At 45.6% G+C, this 16,101-nt stretch overlaps 1 protein-coding gene across 24 annotated transcripts in view; it reads left to right on the forward strand.

Moving 5' to 3' along the window:
• The first annotated feature begins 5,987 nt into the window (after window positions 1-5,987).
• The window catches only part of ZNF827 (zinc finger protein 827), a 189,123-nt gene continuing 179,009 nt past the window's right edge, over window positions 5,988-16,101 (forward strand). For all 24 annotated transcript variants that reach the window (XR_014812854.1, XR_014812853.1, XR_014812852.1 and 21 more), the window contains exon 1: window positions 5,988-6,453. Coding sequence is in view for 14 of the 24 variants with exons in the window: in XM_021101541.2 (XP_020957200.1) it covers window positions 6,411-6,453 (43 nt within the window). In the remaining 10 variants the exon portion in view is untranslated. The remainder of the gene's footprint in view (window positions 6,454-16,101) is intronic.

A 16,101-nucleotide genomic window follows, 5' to 3' on the forward strand; every position in this document is an offset into this window, starting at 1 on the left:
ACTTGGGATGACCTGCCTGCTCTCTGTGGCTGTTCATTTTATGTGTCCGAGTGACCGGGGCAAGGGCCGCCCAGGTAGCTGGTAAGACATTATTTCTGGGTGTGTTTGTGAGGGTGTTTCCAGAAGAGATTGGCATTTGAATCCATAGTCTGAGTAGAGAAGATTGTCCTTGGCAGTGAAGGCGGACCTCGGCCCATCCGCGGAGGCGCGGGAGGGGGGGGTGCTGAAGAGAACAAAGAGGTGGGGGAAGAGCAAACTCACTCTGCTTGCCCTGGAAAGCCCTCTTCTCCTGGCCTCTGACATTGGAGCTCCTGGTCCTCAGGCTTTTGGACTCAGATCTGGACTTTCATCATTGGCACCCCCCCTCCCCCAGTTCTCAGGCCTTCTGACTTGGACTGAATTATAATACTGGCTTTCCTGGCTTGCTGTCTTATAGATGGCAGATCATGAGACTTCTTGGCTTCCATAATCTTATGAGCCAATCCCACTAATAATTAAGTACATAAATACATAAGTAAATAAGTGAATGAATGAATAATACTGATTTCTCTGGAAAACCCTGACTAATACACCCTCTCTACAACTCATAAGGAATCTCATCAGAGAAGCCCATCTTGGAACACAAAAAAACCAACTCTCAGTTCCTAGAGATAAGTGAGCCTTATTTATTTTGAGATGTGTAACATATTTACAATTGGATTTGGAGACTAATTAAAAAAACACCTGTAGACTAATTAAAAAAACACCTTTTTCCTCTTTAACTACGCCTCAATTAATTTCTAGGGCAGCGGGTCTCAAACTTTTCGAATCAGGACTCTGTTATACGCTTAAAAGTTATTGAGGGCCCCAAAGAACCTTTGCTTATGTGGGTTATGTCTTGATATTTACTACATTGCATATTAAAACTGGGGGATTTCTACGATATTTATGCATTAATTCCTACATAAAAATAATAAATGCAATATAAGTTACACATTCTTAGACAAATAACTGCACCTTTACAAACAAAAAATTGAGTGAAAAGAGTGGCATTGGTTTACATTTCTGCAAATCTCTACGATGTCTGGACTACCAAAAGCCAAACTGGATTCTCATGTTTGTATCTGCTTTCACTCTGTTGTGATATGTTGCTTTTATTAAAGACATACACAAAGAAAATCAAGCCTCACCCAGATATGTAGTTGGAAGAAGGGAGGAATATTTTAACAGCCTTTTCAGATCATTGTGGATATTTTTCTTTGACACACCACCAAAACTTGATGAGTGGTAGTTTCTTAAAAATTACTGACAGTGTAGAATTTGAAACTATGTCAATGACCTTTTTATACTCTTCCATTAAAATCCATTGGTCTATCTTGTGCTTTAAATAGATCTTTACTACAGCATGATTTTTGTAATATCATGTATTGGTCATTTGGAAAATACTGAGTTCTACAGTTCCTCTAAAATGCTGGCACAGTATCAAAAAGTCACATTCATTAATATCCCCATGCATCTCATCAAAAAAGCAAATATCAAGAAACTGTTAAATTTCACAGTGATGGATACAAATTATCTAAAATTCTAATTTGCATGTCTAACTACAAATATTATTATCATTGCAAAAAATACCATGAATTGTTTTCTTTGAAGTTATAGGCTCACTTCATTTTTTGAGAACTACCAAAGTCTGAAGAATTAGTCAGTCATTCTTTTGAGTAAAAATAATATTCCATCTATACTAATAATTGCACCGAGTTCCCACTGTGGCACAGTGGGTTAAGAATGTGACTGCAGGAGTTTCTGTTGTGCCTCAGTGGTAACGAAACCGACTAGTATCCATGAGGACGAAGGTTCAATCCCTGGCCTCACTTAGTGGGTTAAGGATCCAGCATTGCCGTGATCTGTGGTGTAGTTCGCAGTTGTGGCTCAGATCCCACATTGCTGTGGCTATGGCATAGGCCAGCAGCTGCAGCTCCAATTTGACCCCTAGCCTGGGAACCTCCATATGCTATATGTGTGGCCATAAATAATAATAATAATAATAATAATAGCACCTATAGCTAACCATCTCTCAAATGATCTTCCTTGAGATAACAAATGTACTTTAGTATGCAGCATAAGTACTTTATATGTACCTAACACTTTGTCACAGAGAATACTTAAAAGTCTTGCCCTCAAGGGTTGAGATTCAATGAAATTAACAATTTTTACTGCTCCATCAAGGACCTCCTTAAACGAATTTTTTTTTTTTTTTTTGAAGTGAAGCTGAAAACGACTACTGATACATTTTTGGTGTCATTGCCTTAATTTCAGCTGCTAAGGTACCAGCATTTTATTTCCATTGCTTTTGCTCTGTGGTGTAAATGTCAACACAGATAAAAAGGCAAATGGGAGTTCCCATCATGGCGCAGCAGAAATGAATCCAACTAGGAACATGAGATTGCAGGTTCGATCCCTGGCCTCACTCAGTGGGTTAAGGATCCGGTGGTGCCACGAGCTGTGGTGTAGGCCGCAGCTGTAGTTCTGATTGGACCCCTAGCCTGGGAACCTCTATATGCCACAGGTGAGGCCCTAAAAAGACAAAAGACAAAAAACAAAAACAAAAAACAGATAAAAAGGCAAATAACATTTTGAAAAGAATTTTGACCTGGAGGACTCTTGTAGACCACACAGTATTCTGGGGAGGGGTTGCTAGCCATCTTCTGCCCTTTCGATGCCTGGGAAAGGATTGAATTACTCCTGTGAAAGTGAACGTTGATGAAACTTCTTAGAATATACAAATTTTTTTTTGTCTTTTTGCCTTTTCTAGGGCTGCTCCTGCGGCACATGGAGGTTCCCAGGCTAGGGGTTGAATCAGAGCTGTAGCTGCCGGCCTACACCAGAGCCATAGCAACTCGGGATCCGAGGTGCGTCTGTGACCTACACCACAGCTCAGGGCAACGCCGGATCCTTAACCACTGAGCAAGGGCAGGGATGGAACCCGCAACCTCATGGTTCCTAGTCAGATTCGTTAAACACTGTGCCATGATGGGAACTCCAGAATATACAATTTTGAGAAAATCTAGTTTAATCTCACATTTGAGAGGTGATGAAGATGGGGTGAAGAGAGTACTGTAATTATCAAGATAAAGTATGCTTTCGAAAGCTTGGGCTCTGGGAGGGAATTGAAAGGAATATTCCAACTTGATGATTATGATCAACGGCCATCCAAGTTCATGGCTACGCACATCCCAAATTATTTTATTTTCTTTATTTATTTATTCATTTTTTGGTCTTTTTTCCATTTCTAGGGCCATTCCTGCGGCGTATGGAGGTTCCCAGGCTAGGGGTCGAATTGGAGCTGTAGCCACCGGCCTACACCACAGCCACAGCAACGAGGGATCCGAGCCTCGTCTGTGACCTACACCATGGCTCACGGCAACACTGGATCCTTAACCCACTGAGCAAGGCCAGGGATCGAACCTGCAACCCATGGTTCCTAGTCGGATTCGTTAACCACTGAGCCACGACCGGAACTCTGACATCCCAAATTATTTATCCACTTGATTTTTAAATCCATGGTAGCAACCTCCAGCTATTTACCTTCCTAATATTTTAGGTTAGTCTGATATTAACATTAGTTTATGTTCCCTAAACATATAGAGCTATTGCGAGTGTGATGCAGAGATACCAAGCTGAGATTTAAACAGAAGTTGTTCTGTCCCTATTTTCATTTTCTATTGTTGCGTACTACTTCAAATAATTTTTGGAAAGAGGTAGAGGCATGAATAAATTCAATTTAAAAATGCTCTTGGCTGTTGATAGTATACCTATATAATTAAAAGTTGACAGCATTTGCCTGTGTGCCTTTAAAAGGTCTTGGGAAATGTTCTCTACTTTGAGGAAAGGCCTAAAGTGTGTTTTCAATTATAGTGTACTAAGCATTGCAGAGAATCAGCAATTCAGGAAAAGGTGGTGGTGTGTCATGTTGTTGTCGTCCATATCCCAGCCAAAGGCTCTGAGGGAGCAGTGGTGAAGTGTTGGGATCATTCCATTTACCCCGGGTTAGATTTAAAACTCCTCACACCCAGGCCAATGAGTCTATTGAGAATGATGGGCTCTGATATGTCATTCATGTGCTAATTTCAAGTCCAATGCTACTGAGAGTCGTCAAAAATCATGGCATAAGTTGCGTTCCATCTGAGTTGAAAGGTAGCTCTATTTCCAATGGTAACTCGGGAAACCTTAACTACCAGTTTACTCCAGCCAATATTCAAGGAAGAGTTGGTTTAAGCAAGATGCTTTCAAACTTGACCACTCTCTGTTTGGTTTTAGATTGAATCTAAGCAGGTGTTTCCAAACCTGCTTCAGATGTTACTTGTTACTGGGAGGCTAGATCTTTCAAGGGATTTGGCAGTGGGGGTCCTGAGGTTTCATTATCAATGAAAAAAATCTTTTGGGAGATACAACACTCTTTAAGCTTCCCTAATAAAAATGTGAGGAATGAAAGCTTATTGTTATTTTTGAAAGGGTGTAGGGGTTTAACCCCCATGACTGTCTTGAACACCACTTCAGTTGTGAGAATTCAGTCAGAACCTCAAAGAGGCATTAGCTATCCATGCAAGCGCATGGAGTGTCATTTTAATGTTCTGTATCTTGGCCGTGCCTCCACCTTCTTTGATGAAAAAGTCTATTTTAAAATTTGTAAGAAAATATTTAACATAATAAGATGATGAGTCAGAGGTTTTAAAAAGCTTAAAAGGGAAAATGTAGTTAAATAATGCACCTTTTTATTTTTTAGCTACATCTGACTCATGACATATAATGTATTCTGCTAAGTTCAAAGTTTCCTCTTACAAAGAGAGTTTTATGAAACAACTCTTCTGCAGACTTTTTTTTTTTTTTTTTACTTCAATTATAGTAGCAAGTTTTGGAGTTTAAATCATTAACAACCTCTGAGTGAACTTTTATCCAAATGACTGCAAGTCACAAAGAGAACAGTCCTCTTTCACCAAGTACCTTTTGTGCTGGAGTGAGACCCGTCCTTTTCTATTTTTCCCCTTTATGTCTCTCTTTGAAGAAAGATGTGTGATTTGTAAAGTAATGAAAGTATGTATCAGTTAATGAAAACCGCTATATTGAGCTCATAATGCAAACTGGAATTGCTTCAGGGTAAGCTTCACATACCTGTATTAGAGCAGGGAAAAAAAGTAAATTTCAGAAGTCAAGATTGCTGTGTGCACCATAGAAGCATCGTGTAGCAGTTAAATCAGCCATCAGGAGTGACCTAATCTTATTTTTCCCCCTTTGTCAAGGAGCTATAATTTTCATTTAGGCAGCATTTTCCAGTTTTAACTCCACCGGACACTCCAAAACTGGGCACTTATTCCATCAACCTAGTTATTGATCTCACCATATGTTATCTTTTTCTTTTTGTTATTTTGATTGCAGTGTTTTTGGAGAGTGCGTGGAAGACTGTCACCTCCACAGACTTAAGGTGATGGGGAGAGAGAGTAATTCTTTTGTGACAAAAAGCCTGAAGGATTTTATACAGAACAAAATGTAGTCTAATAAACAAAAGAAAGTTAAGAGACAAAACCTATTTCCTTCTTAAAAAAAAAATCAGTAAGAATAATGAACTAATCGTTGTTTAAAGAGTGGGACAAACTTTTCCCCCCCTAGATTTGGCGAATAGCGGGATAAATTCGAAGAACTCCATCCCACCCCCGCACGCGCGCCCCCCATTCTTTCCAGCCAGAGCGGTTGCAAATCCCGGGCTGAGTCCGCCCTGGGAGCCTTAGGGCACCTTCCTCTTTGCTCTGTGTGTGTGTGTGTGTGTGTGTGTGTGTGTGTGTCTAGCTCTCGCTCTTTCCTTCAGTCTGTGCCTCTGTGTGTGTGTGTGTGTGAGTGTGTGTGTGACAGAGAGAGAGAGAGAGCGCGAGAGGAGAGAGAGAGCGAGAAAGAGAGCGAGCGAGCGAGAGAGCGAGCTGTGAGCTGTGCTGCCGCCGCCGCTGCCCTTTGATCCCGACATTAGTGTTAGGGGCTCGGAGACACAGCGCGGCCATAGACACCGCCGCACCGGCACTCATTTATTTATACCTCCCATCACACACGCGAGCATAGGACACACACACACACTCACACCTATTAGATCCGTTTCCATTGAAGAATATTACGCTCGGGGACAAGCCAGGTGCACGACCAAAAATTAAAAAAAAAAAAAAAAAAAAGGAAAAAAAGAAAGGAAAGAAAAGAAGAAAACCCCTCTTCTGGCTCCAGGAAACAAGCTTCAACCCATTGCACACACCGGAGAGAAGGGGTTTCCCCCTGCCCGCCCGCCCGCCCCCCCAACTACCTCCCCGCTCCTGCCAGTGTCTGCCTCTCTGCCCCCACGGGGGTTTATTTGATCTCACATTAACCGAGGAGGAGAATGTGAGAAAAGGGGGAAAATGCCCAGGAGGAAGCAGGAGCAGCCCAAGCGCCTTCCCTCACGTAAGTCATCCCTTCTCCACCTCCTCTCGTGCCATTTTCTCGCCCTCCCTCTCCTCTTTCCCCTCCGCAGCCTCCTCCGTTGTTTTCGGCATTAGTTTAGGGTTACAGAGGTGAAACTGACAAAGACACAGCCCGGGTTACTCCTCGTTTAGGTCTATGCTGAGGCAGCCATGTTGGTGATGATCAGCCCGGTGCCCTTTCTATTCTCTCTCTCTTTTTCTTTCTTTCTCTCCCCCCCCCTCTTTTTTTCCTTGAGATCGGGCTTTTTTTCCCTTTCCCTCCCCCTCCTCACTCCGGGTTGCTGGGGGGAGGGGGCCAGAGAAGGGAGGAGGGGAGTAGCGTGGATGCCGGTTTTTTTTTTTTTTTTTTTTTTTAATCGGGGGTGGAGGGGAGGTGGGAGAGGTTGGAATCTTTAAAAAAAAAAAAAATTCCTTGAGGATCGCGGTGCCTGAGGGTGCGGGGGTCGGGGCGCGCGGAGGGCTGGGGGCCGTGACATGGCGTTTGGGGGTTTCGGGGCGAGGGCGCGCGGCCGCCTGCCGGGTACAGGATCCAGGGAGAGGTCCGTCTCCGGCTAAAGGTTGCGCCGGGGTTGGTCGGCCCCGGAGCCGCCAGCGGCAGCGGCGGCGGCAGGAGCAGGAGGAGGCGGAGGTGGAGGAGGCGGCGGCGGAGGAGGGGAGTCGGGGGCGGGCGAGGCGGGAGCGGCTGGGAGGGTGTGGGGGCACCGCACACAAACACACGGGTACACACGCGCCGCCGGGCGGCTGCTCCCGCGGCGCCGGGGCGAGGGGGCGCGCCGGGGCGCGGGGTGGCCGGGCGGGGGGCGAGGCCGGGCAGCGGCGGGCGGATGTGGGGTGCGGGAGCTGCGCCGAGGCGGAGGCAGGAGGCAGGGCGGCTCGCGGCGCGCGAGGTCCCTGCAGAGCCGTGGGGAGGGAGGAGCAGGGCTCCTGGCCGCAATAAAATGCGGGGTCAGTCGGAGCAGACGGAGCCGGGCGAGACTCGGGCTCTCAGACCCCCCTCCCCGGAGAGCCTGAGCAGAGTCCAGGACTAAAGTGCATCACAGCCCTCCCCGGCTGCAGCCACACACACCAACTGGAGACACACACCCGCCGGCACGGCCCGGTCCCCTTCCCCTCCTCCACCCGCGCCCCCGGTCCCTCTACGCCCTCCCTCCGGCTTTTCTTTGCGAGACTCTTAACTTTTCCCCCACTCCCTCTCCAGCTCCCCCCCCACCCCAAATCTTTCTCCGCTTAGCGTGCTCCGAGATGCTGCTAAAGCTAAAAGTGAAGGAGAAAGAAGCAACTAAAAATATCCCCCGGGGCCGCCCGGCTCCTTGAATGCAGGGAGGAGGGGGCAGGGGAGAAGGCGTGGGGCGGGGTGACGGGGAGGAGGGGACGCCGGAGGCGCGGGAGGGAGCGGTCGGGGGAGACGGAGGGTCAATTTCTCTTCTCTCCCCCCGCACTGCTCCCCTCTCCCGGCGGTTTGGCGCGGCTCGTATCCCGATCCTGCAAAACCCGGGCTGGGGGCGGGAGCGGAGCCGAAACGCCCGCCCGCCCGCCGGGGTGTCAGGCCGACGTGGTCGGTCACCTGAAGTTCACGGAGGGTGGGGGAAGGGTTAAGGTTATGGTGTCTCGGGCTCGGGTTGTGTGTGAGCTTGTGTGTTTCCGCTGCAGACGGGCAGCGCTATCGATCTCCCCCTCGCGAATCTCCGCGGCGGTGCCTGCCCGGGAGACGGGCAGGGGGCGCGGGTGACTCTGGCCGGGCGCCCCCGCGCCTCGGTGTCACCCGGGCCGCGGCCAAAGTGGCGAGCAAGGGCACTTGCAGGCAGCCCGCTCCACAAACATTCCTCTTTCTTTCCCCTTCCCGGTACGCAGGAGTCGACGCACAGGGCTTGGGTTATGCTTTTTTTCCCCTTCCTTTAAAAAAAAAAAAAATGCCCCTGTGCAGTCCTTTCTTCGCCTGCCCGCTAGAGGTTCTGAGGATAATATCACATATGTAATATATATGCACAGAAAATCATTCGCAGGCGGCTGCGTGTGCAGGGAAATTTTGTGCGAGGAAAGAGAAGGCGGCGGAGTCGGGGAGGGCGAGTTGGGAGGCTCGGCGCTGCGATTCACAGAAAAGTCGCAGCAGTTGGTGGAAGTGTGTGCGTGCACATGGCCGGCCGGCCGCAGTTCCCAGCTCTTTTCGGGGGCGTGCGGGGGCCGAGAGAGGAGGCAGGAATCCTGGGGGGGGGGGGGGTCGGAGGAGGCTTGCCCTGCTCCGACAAAATGGGCTTCAGTGTTCTCTGCGAACTTGCCCTTAGATGGCAACTTTGGGAGCTGATGAGCTTGTGTGCGAAAACCAGGGCGGCGAGGTTATTTGGTCATTTTCCTTTCTTCTAAAAAAAAAAAAAAAAAATGTTGGCGGGGTTAAAGGGGAGGGTAGGAGAGAAGGGATTTATCTGTTTGGTTGTGACGGAGACGGAACGCCTTCCCTCCCGTTGTGTGTAGTGCAGTCGGGCAGCTGCAGCCTGCCCTGCTGGTGACCTTGACCCTGACCTCGTGCGACTACCCTCTCTGTCTGAGAGGAAATTCAGGCTCCATTTTAGCTCGTGTGTTTGGTGGGCCTTTCCAGTGTGCTGGGGCCTGGTGATTAAGTTATATTTTGAGAATGGGCTCTCCTACCCTGTTCTCTAATTGAATACTGTTATCCCACTCAGTTTAAAAAAAAAAAAATCAACTCTTTATTTTAGTCACATAAAGCCACTTTTTTCACTGAAGTAAGAAGCAATTACCTTTTGGGAACACCGTAAAAGTCCCTCCAGTTTTAAAAGAGAAGCCTAATTTGCAATGCTTTTCCACTTACCTTTGCTTTGAATGGATTTTTGTGGATGTGTGCTTGGTTTACACATGTTTTGTAAGCAATTTGCATTTGAGCTAAGAGCAATTTCTGGGCAAATGGTGTATGTTGCAATTCAGACACAGTAACCCAAGACTTGCCAAGTGCTGAATGAGTCTTGAAGGAACTTGCAGTAGTGTGGACTTCAGTAAAATTAGTGTTAATTTGTATTTAATGTAGAATATAATTGTAGTCCTAAATTCCAGTTTTGATGCTAAGTTCTATGTTTGTTTATTTGTGTATGGGGCCAGAGTTTTTCTTTCCCCAGAGAACCATTCCATATCAGTTAAAATATAGTGAGTTGAGAATTAAGATTGCCCTAATAGAAGCCATGCCGAGTCTTTAAGAAGTTATATGGGCAGACAATATTTTGCCATCAAAGAAAGTGATGCGTGTGGTTTTCTGGTGGGAAGGGTCGAAGAGGGGATGAAATGGGAAAGACTGCTTTTGACACCAAAGATATAAATGGTTCAGAACTTCTATTGATAATAATGTTTTGAGAATTTAGGGAACCTTAAACACACGTTTAAGAAGTTGAAGTAGGGAGTTTCCGTCATGGTGCAGTGGTTAACAAATCCGACTAGGAACCATGAGGTTTCGGGTTTGATCCCTTGCTTCACTCAGTGGGTTAAGGATCCGCCTTGCAGTGACCTGTGGTGTAGGTTGCAGGCGAGGCTCGGATCCCGAGTTGCTATGGCTATGGCTGTGGCCGTTGGCAACAGCTCTGATTAAACCCCTAGCCTGGGAACTTCCATATGCCCTGGGTGCGGCCCTAGAAAAGACAGAAAGACAAAAAAAAAAAAAAAAAAAAAAGAAGTTGAAGTTAGAATACAAGGAAAGAGGGAGTTCCCATCGTGGCTCAGTGGAAATGAATCTGACTAGCATCTGTGAGGACGCAGGTTCGATCCCTGGCCTCGCTCAGTGGGTTAAGGATCCAGTGTTGCTGTGGGCTGTGGTGTAGGTGGCAGATTCGGCTGGGATCTGGCATTGCTCTGGCTATGGTGTAGGCCGGCAGCTACAGCTCTGATTCGACCCTCCATATGACTCAGGTGCGGCCCTTAAAAAAAAAAAAAAAAAAAAAAAAAGAATGCAAGGAAGGAAACCTGTGAAAACTGCATCTCTAGAAAGTTTGAAATGCTTTCCACTTCTTCTTAGGTCCCCACTTGCCTCTGTACCCCCCTCCCCCGTAAACCATTGCTATACCGATAAACTCTTCCTATGTGTTATTAAGTCTGATCCTCATCAGCCACTGTCCACACACAGCCCCCCTCCTCCTCAGCACAGACACCAGGGAACCTGGAAGTTCCATGGTCCAGTAGATTAGTCCTGGAAATCCAGACTGGCACTTGGTATTATCTGATACCAAGTCTGGGGTGTGCCTCGGCTCCTGGCACGGAGTCCCAGCAATTCCCTGGGCTGGGCCTCGGCCTGCTAAGGTTTCCTAGCTCCTTCTGTTCAACTAGACACCCATGGGACTGTTCAGAACCGAATTAGCTTTGGGGATGGGCAAGCCTTTAACCTGACACTGCTCACCTAAGCATTAGATTTCTGATTTAAAATTCTAAACAGTTGTTTCCTCCTGGGCCTCTAAAGTAAGTTTGTGTGTTTGTGGTATGGGTCTCGTATATATGCAGAAAGACAAACGCCTGCCCTATAGAGTTGAATGGTGATCCTATTGGCTGCAAATCAAAAACGCCTGTGGCACTAGCTTTTGGAGGTGACCCCCAACCAAGAGTGTTACACCCAAACTACTTTTGAGAAGTGGCTTTAAAAATGTTTATTCAAAATAAAGCCTTTATTTCTTGGCCTAGAGCAGTAATTATCATTCTAGGATTTAACCATGACTCTGCTGCAGTTGATGGCTCTTTCACAAAGTTCTTGGGATTAACAAAGTCTGATACCATGTTTAGAAAAATGTCCTAGGGATCCTTGGAGCTATACCATGTGCTTATCTTTAGCAGAATCCTGAACTGCATGGTTTAAAAATATTTGTCAGCCTGGAGTTCCTGTCCTGGCTCAGCGGAAAACGAATCTGACTAGCATCCATGAGGATGCAGGTTCGATCCCTGGCCTTGCTCAGTGGGTTAAGGATCCAGCGTTGCCGTGAGCTGTGGTGTAGGTTGCAGATGTGGCTTGGATCTGGCGTTGCTGTGGCTGTGGTGTAGGCCAGCGGCTACAGCTCCAATTTGACCCATAACCTGGGACCCTCTATATGCCACAGGTGCAACCCTAAAAAAAAAACCAAAAAAACAAAAAAAAAAACCTTGTCAGCCTAAGAAAGAGGAAGAGAGGGAAACTGATCCTGTGACTTTTTGCCAAGCCTGGAGCTGAGCCTTTGATGACCATCATTCCACGTGGGAGCACGAACTGGAGAGGGAAAGGGATATGTTTGTTGCAGTCTGTAAATCCTTTTAGCATGGGTGCCATTAGCGCTTTTTAAGATTTCCTCATTAGCTTCAGCTCATCCCTAAATGTGTATGAGTTTAGACCCTATTCCATTCATTGTTGGAAAGCTGCCTGATGCCTATTCCCAAGGGGGACCACAGAGGGAAAGTTCATAAAACAGTTGTTTTGTTTTTCTAGTCTTTCCACTGTTTACTCAGTTGTGGGTCAAGACCAGAACAGGTTATTGTGTTCATCATGAACAAAACTTTAAAAGTTCTCTCTTGCTTTCTAGTAAAATTGGGAAGCAAAATGACTGAAAAGCAACAGGATCCCTTATTTTTATATTTGTACATGTCTTTATAAATCTTTTGAAAGATGAAGGGTAGAAACTTTAACTCTTTCCCCTGCTGCTGCTTATGGCATTTTGTCAGTGACTGGGCAATGATCCCTCGATTATGACAGGAACCACAAGGAAATTTTTTCAGGCTGAAAGAGTAAAGAATTTCTCTGCTGATGATTCTAAGGTACCACCAAGCAGGCTTGGTTGATGCTGAGGAAAAATGCCTACCTGTTCCCCTAAAAGAAATCCATGTATTCCTAATACAGCAAGTGGGGTACACTGAGCTTTGCTGTTAGGATAAGGAAGATAGCTCAACATCACATTTCTTTTAATGCTTCAGAATACTTTGTAATAAAAAAATTGATTTTTAATTTGTCTATGTGTTGCCATCTCGCTCCGGGGATGACACAGCTGGTGTGAATTGACAAGTCTTCTGCACCAAGTGTTAATAAATCACGTTGGAGAAGTATAAATTGGACAGCTTTTGGCCAGTGTTAAAGCTTGCTGTGCATTTGAGGTTTTAGAATCTTTGAATGGCCTGTTAGCAGAGTTCCTAGGGAGGTGTGGAAATTCTTTATCTCACGAGGCTTATAAAATTAGATGGACAGAGGCCGTGGAAACATCCAAAGGGTTGTGTTATGTTGGTGGAGTCACCAGGCAGGCTTCTCCTGGGGTCAGAAGTTGGTGTAAAGTACAAGGATTAATGAATTCATGTCAAGATATTCTTGTAGGAAAGATCGGATTAGAAATGGGTGGTGCCTGGCCGAGTTGGTCAATCAGTTTATTTCGTAGTCCCAGTAGTTTGTGTTCAGATCCCCACCTGAGTGATTTCGGTTCACAAGGGAAAAACTCATCCAGTATCAATAACCCTGGGCACTTCAGGCAAAGTGGTGTCTTTGGACTCAGAAGATGACAAGGTATGAAGGAGATGATGGTGGAGGCAAGTTGCCAGTGGGTAAAAAGCACTCACGATTTCTGTGACTGGTCAGTCATGTCCTCTGTGAAAGCTGAGGGTAGCATGCTCCTGACAGGGGGTTAATAGAGCTTCTCGCCTTCCCGGTTGGAAGTTGCCTTGCCTCTCCTCCACTCTTCCTTTTTAAATATTTGCGGGAGTATTCGGATAGGAGGATGGAAACACAAACACAACAGGCTGGAGCTGATCTCTGCATTCTGAGTGATGTATGCGTAATTTTCTATAATTTAATCAGCCTGATCGCAGAACAAGATAATGAGAGTGTGACCTACAAAACAGGACTGGGGGGGCGGTGTTGAAGGCTTTCTTAGCAGAAGGTTTTTACAAGACCACGAGCTTTGTGGCAAAGTAGATCTGAGTTTCCTCTGAGCGGGAAAAAATCCAGACAGGGCCTAGTGATGGTAAGACACGTGATGGGTTTTTTTTTTCCCCCCATCAGAGTTTCATTACTCTTTGGGCCTAGGAAAAGCACCCTCGAATCACATTTTAGAGATTCAAATTGTAAACGAAGATGCTGTGTCTTGTTTTTCATGGGCTCTTTTCTGTTTCCTACTTTCTAGCTCAGTAATTCATGCCATACAAAACACGTTATGGTTCATGGTAAGCTGAAATGTCTTTTGCCGTATTTTGTGAGAAACTAATGTGTAAAGCACAAACCTTAGAAATAGCCGGGAGACTTGATGGGCTGAAGTTTCTAGCCTCTTTCCTCCTTCTGTTTAGGAGCAGCTTTTGTATTTCTACCTCTGTCTGTAAATTACATTTTTATGATATTAGTGAGTAGTATATATGCCTAGGTGCTGAAGCAGGGGCCTCGCAGAGGACTCTTATCATTCCCCAAGGACCCACCTTAGGATAGAATTGCTGTAGTTACAAGGTAGTTTCATAAATTAAAATCAGACTGTGGCCTACCAAGCTTTAGCTGCATGGGTGCATATTGCTATTTATTTTATAAAAGGCAGCTTCACTGCGTGTACATACACACACACATAGACACACACACAGAGGCTGCACTGGAGCTAATTTTACAAAATGTACAGTGATACACGCCCACGGTCTGAAATCAGCATGTGGCCTTTAGCAACTCTGCTTTTCACAGACTGACCCAGGGTTATAGTAAATGCAGCAGATTCTGTGTGCCTAAAAAGGATATTGTTTCCAGCCGTCCATTCCCTTCTTATTAAAAAAAACCCTCCACCACTGAAGCTCTGTCTCTCCAGTTCTTCAATGACTAGGGCTCATTAACTCTGTGCTTCTGTTTTTTAAGAAAGACCAAATTCATGGAGTTCCTGTTGTGGCTCAGCAGTAATGAACCCATCTAGTATCCATGAGGACACAGGTTCGATCCCTGGCCCTGCTCAGTGGGTTAAGAATCCATTGTTGCTGTGAGCTGTGGCATAGGTCGAAGACGTGGCTCGGATCCTGCGTTGCTGTGGCTGTGGTGTAAGTTGTAGCTACGATTTGACCCCTTGCCTGGAGACTTCCATATGCCTTTTTAGGGTATGGCCCTGAAAAGCCCCCAAAAAGTCCAAATTCAGCCAAGTTCGATCTATTAGCAAGGAAGGAATTCCTGGACCTTCTCTGAGGCTTGGGCCTGAAAAAGCAGATCCCAAAATAACCTGCCCCCCTCTAGCTCTTTCTTGTCATTTCTCCATGGGTTAGAAAAGTGGTTAGACCCACCCCATTAGAAGCGAGGTATGAAGGGAAAAAGACAAGGGGTGAGAGAGACGAGGATCTCAGGATGAATTGTCTTGAGTGCTCTGAAGAGGCTGGCCTTCAAAGGGGACCGGAGAAGTCCAGGGAGGACGAACTTTTCCATGATTGATCAGCAGCACCCGGCTTATCTGTGCTTTTGAAACAAGCTACTGTACTCGTGGAGGGTGATAGATTTTTCTGAAGTTACGTAGTGCCACTGTCTCGGCTTGTCTGGCGGTGTATTTTTAAAAGCTTCTGTTGTTGTTTTGTAATGAGAGGGAGAAAATACCGTGTGATTTTTGCCCTCTTTTCACTCTGTCTACTCTATGGTATGACTTAAGTAAAAACAGAGACCACACATGCTCTCGAAGTTCACAGAGTGGTGGTCAAGTGTACAGGCTCTGGCGCCAGGCTGTTTAGATCAGAGCTCTGCTGCTAACTAGCTGTGTGACCTTGGGCAAATTACTTAACTTCCCTGTTGTCTGGGTTCTTCATCTTTCAATAGTGATAATAGTTCCTATAGCATAGGGCTATTGTACAGACTAATTGGATACATGTATAAATATCTGTATTACATACACATACAAAACCATACCCAATTAATGGCTGCTATACAGAGCTCAAGAAGCTGTTAAGGTGTTATTAAGCATATGGAATAAGTTTCCATTTGCTTAGTTCATGATTAAGACTGCAGGCATTTCTGACTCAAAACTTTTTGGTGATGTCTGTGTTTATTATTATTTTTAAAAATTTTTTGGCAAAAAGACAAAAAAGAAAAAAAAAAGGGAGTTCCTGTTGTGGTGCAGTGGTTAACAAACATGACTAGGAACCATGAGGTTGCAGGTTTGATCCCTGGCCTTGCTCAGTGGGTTAAAGGATCTGGCGTTGCCATGAGCTGTGGTGTAGGTCGCAGACTCGCTCGGATCCCGTGTTGCTGTGGCTCTGGCGTAGGCCAGCGGCTACAGCTCCGATCAGACCCCTAACCTGGGAACCTCCATATGCCGCGGGAGCGGCCCAAGAAATGGCAAAAAGACAAAAAAAAAAATTAAAGAAATAAAAATTTTCCATGTATCTCACGGAGTAATAATACAGTATTGTAAAATTCTTTTATGAGGCTATATACATAATATATATACACACATATATATGGCTTGATGAGTACTTATTTCATAGGCCAACAGTACTACCTTAGGCTTTCACTAGAGGAACAAGTTCCTCTGTGGGTATAATTTGACCTGAATTATATCTGAATTATGTAATAATTATATGAATTATGCCTGGGTTTTACTGCAAGGTAAGGGCAGTAAATCCACATTCACAGACTTACACTGAGATTCAAATGAGAAAATAGGTGTTCAATAAAAGTTATTTACTGATTGAT

This window comes from Sus scrofa, chromosome 8 (assembly GCF_054392235.1).
Source record: "Sus scrofa isolate SSC_HxYL_T2T_F1_AM1 chromosome 8, Sscrofa_HxYL_maternal_Yorkshire_Landrace_v2.0, whole genome shotgun sequence".
Taxonomy (NCBI): domain Eukaryota; kingdom Metazoa; phylum Chordata; class Mammalia; order Artiodactyla; family Suidae; genus Sus; species Sus scrofa.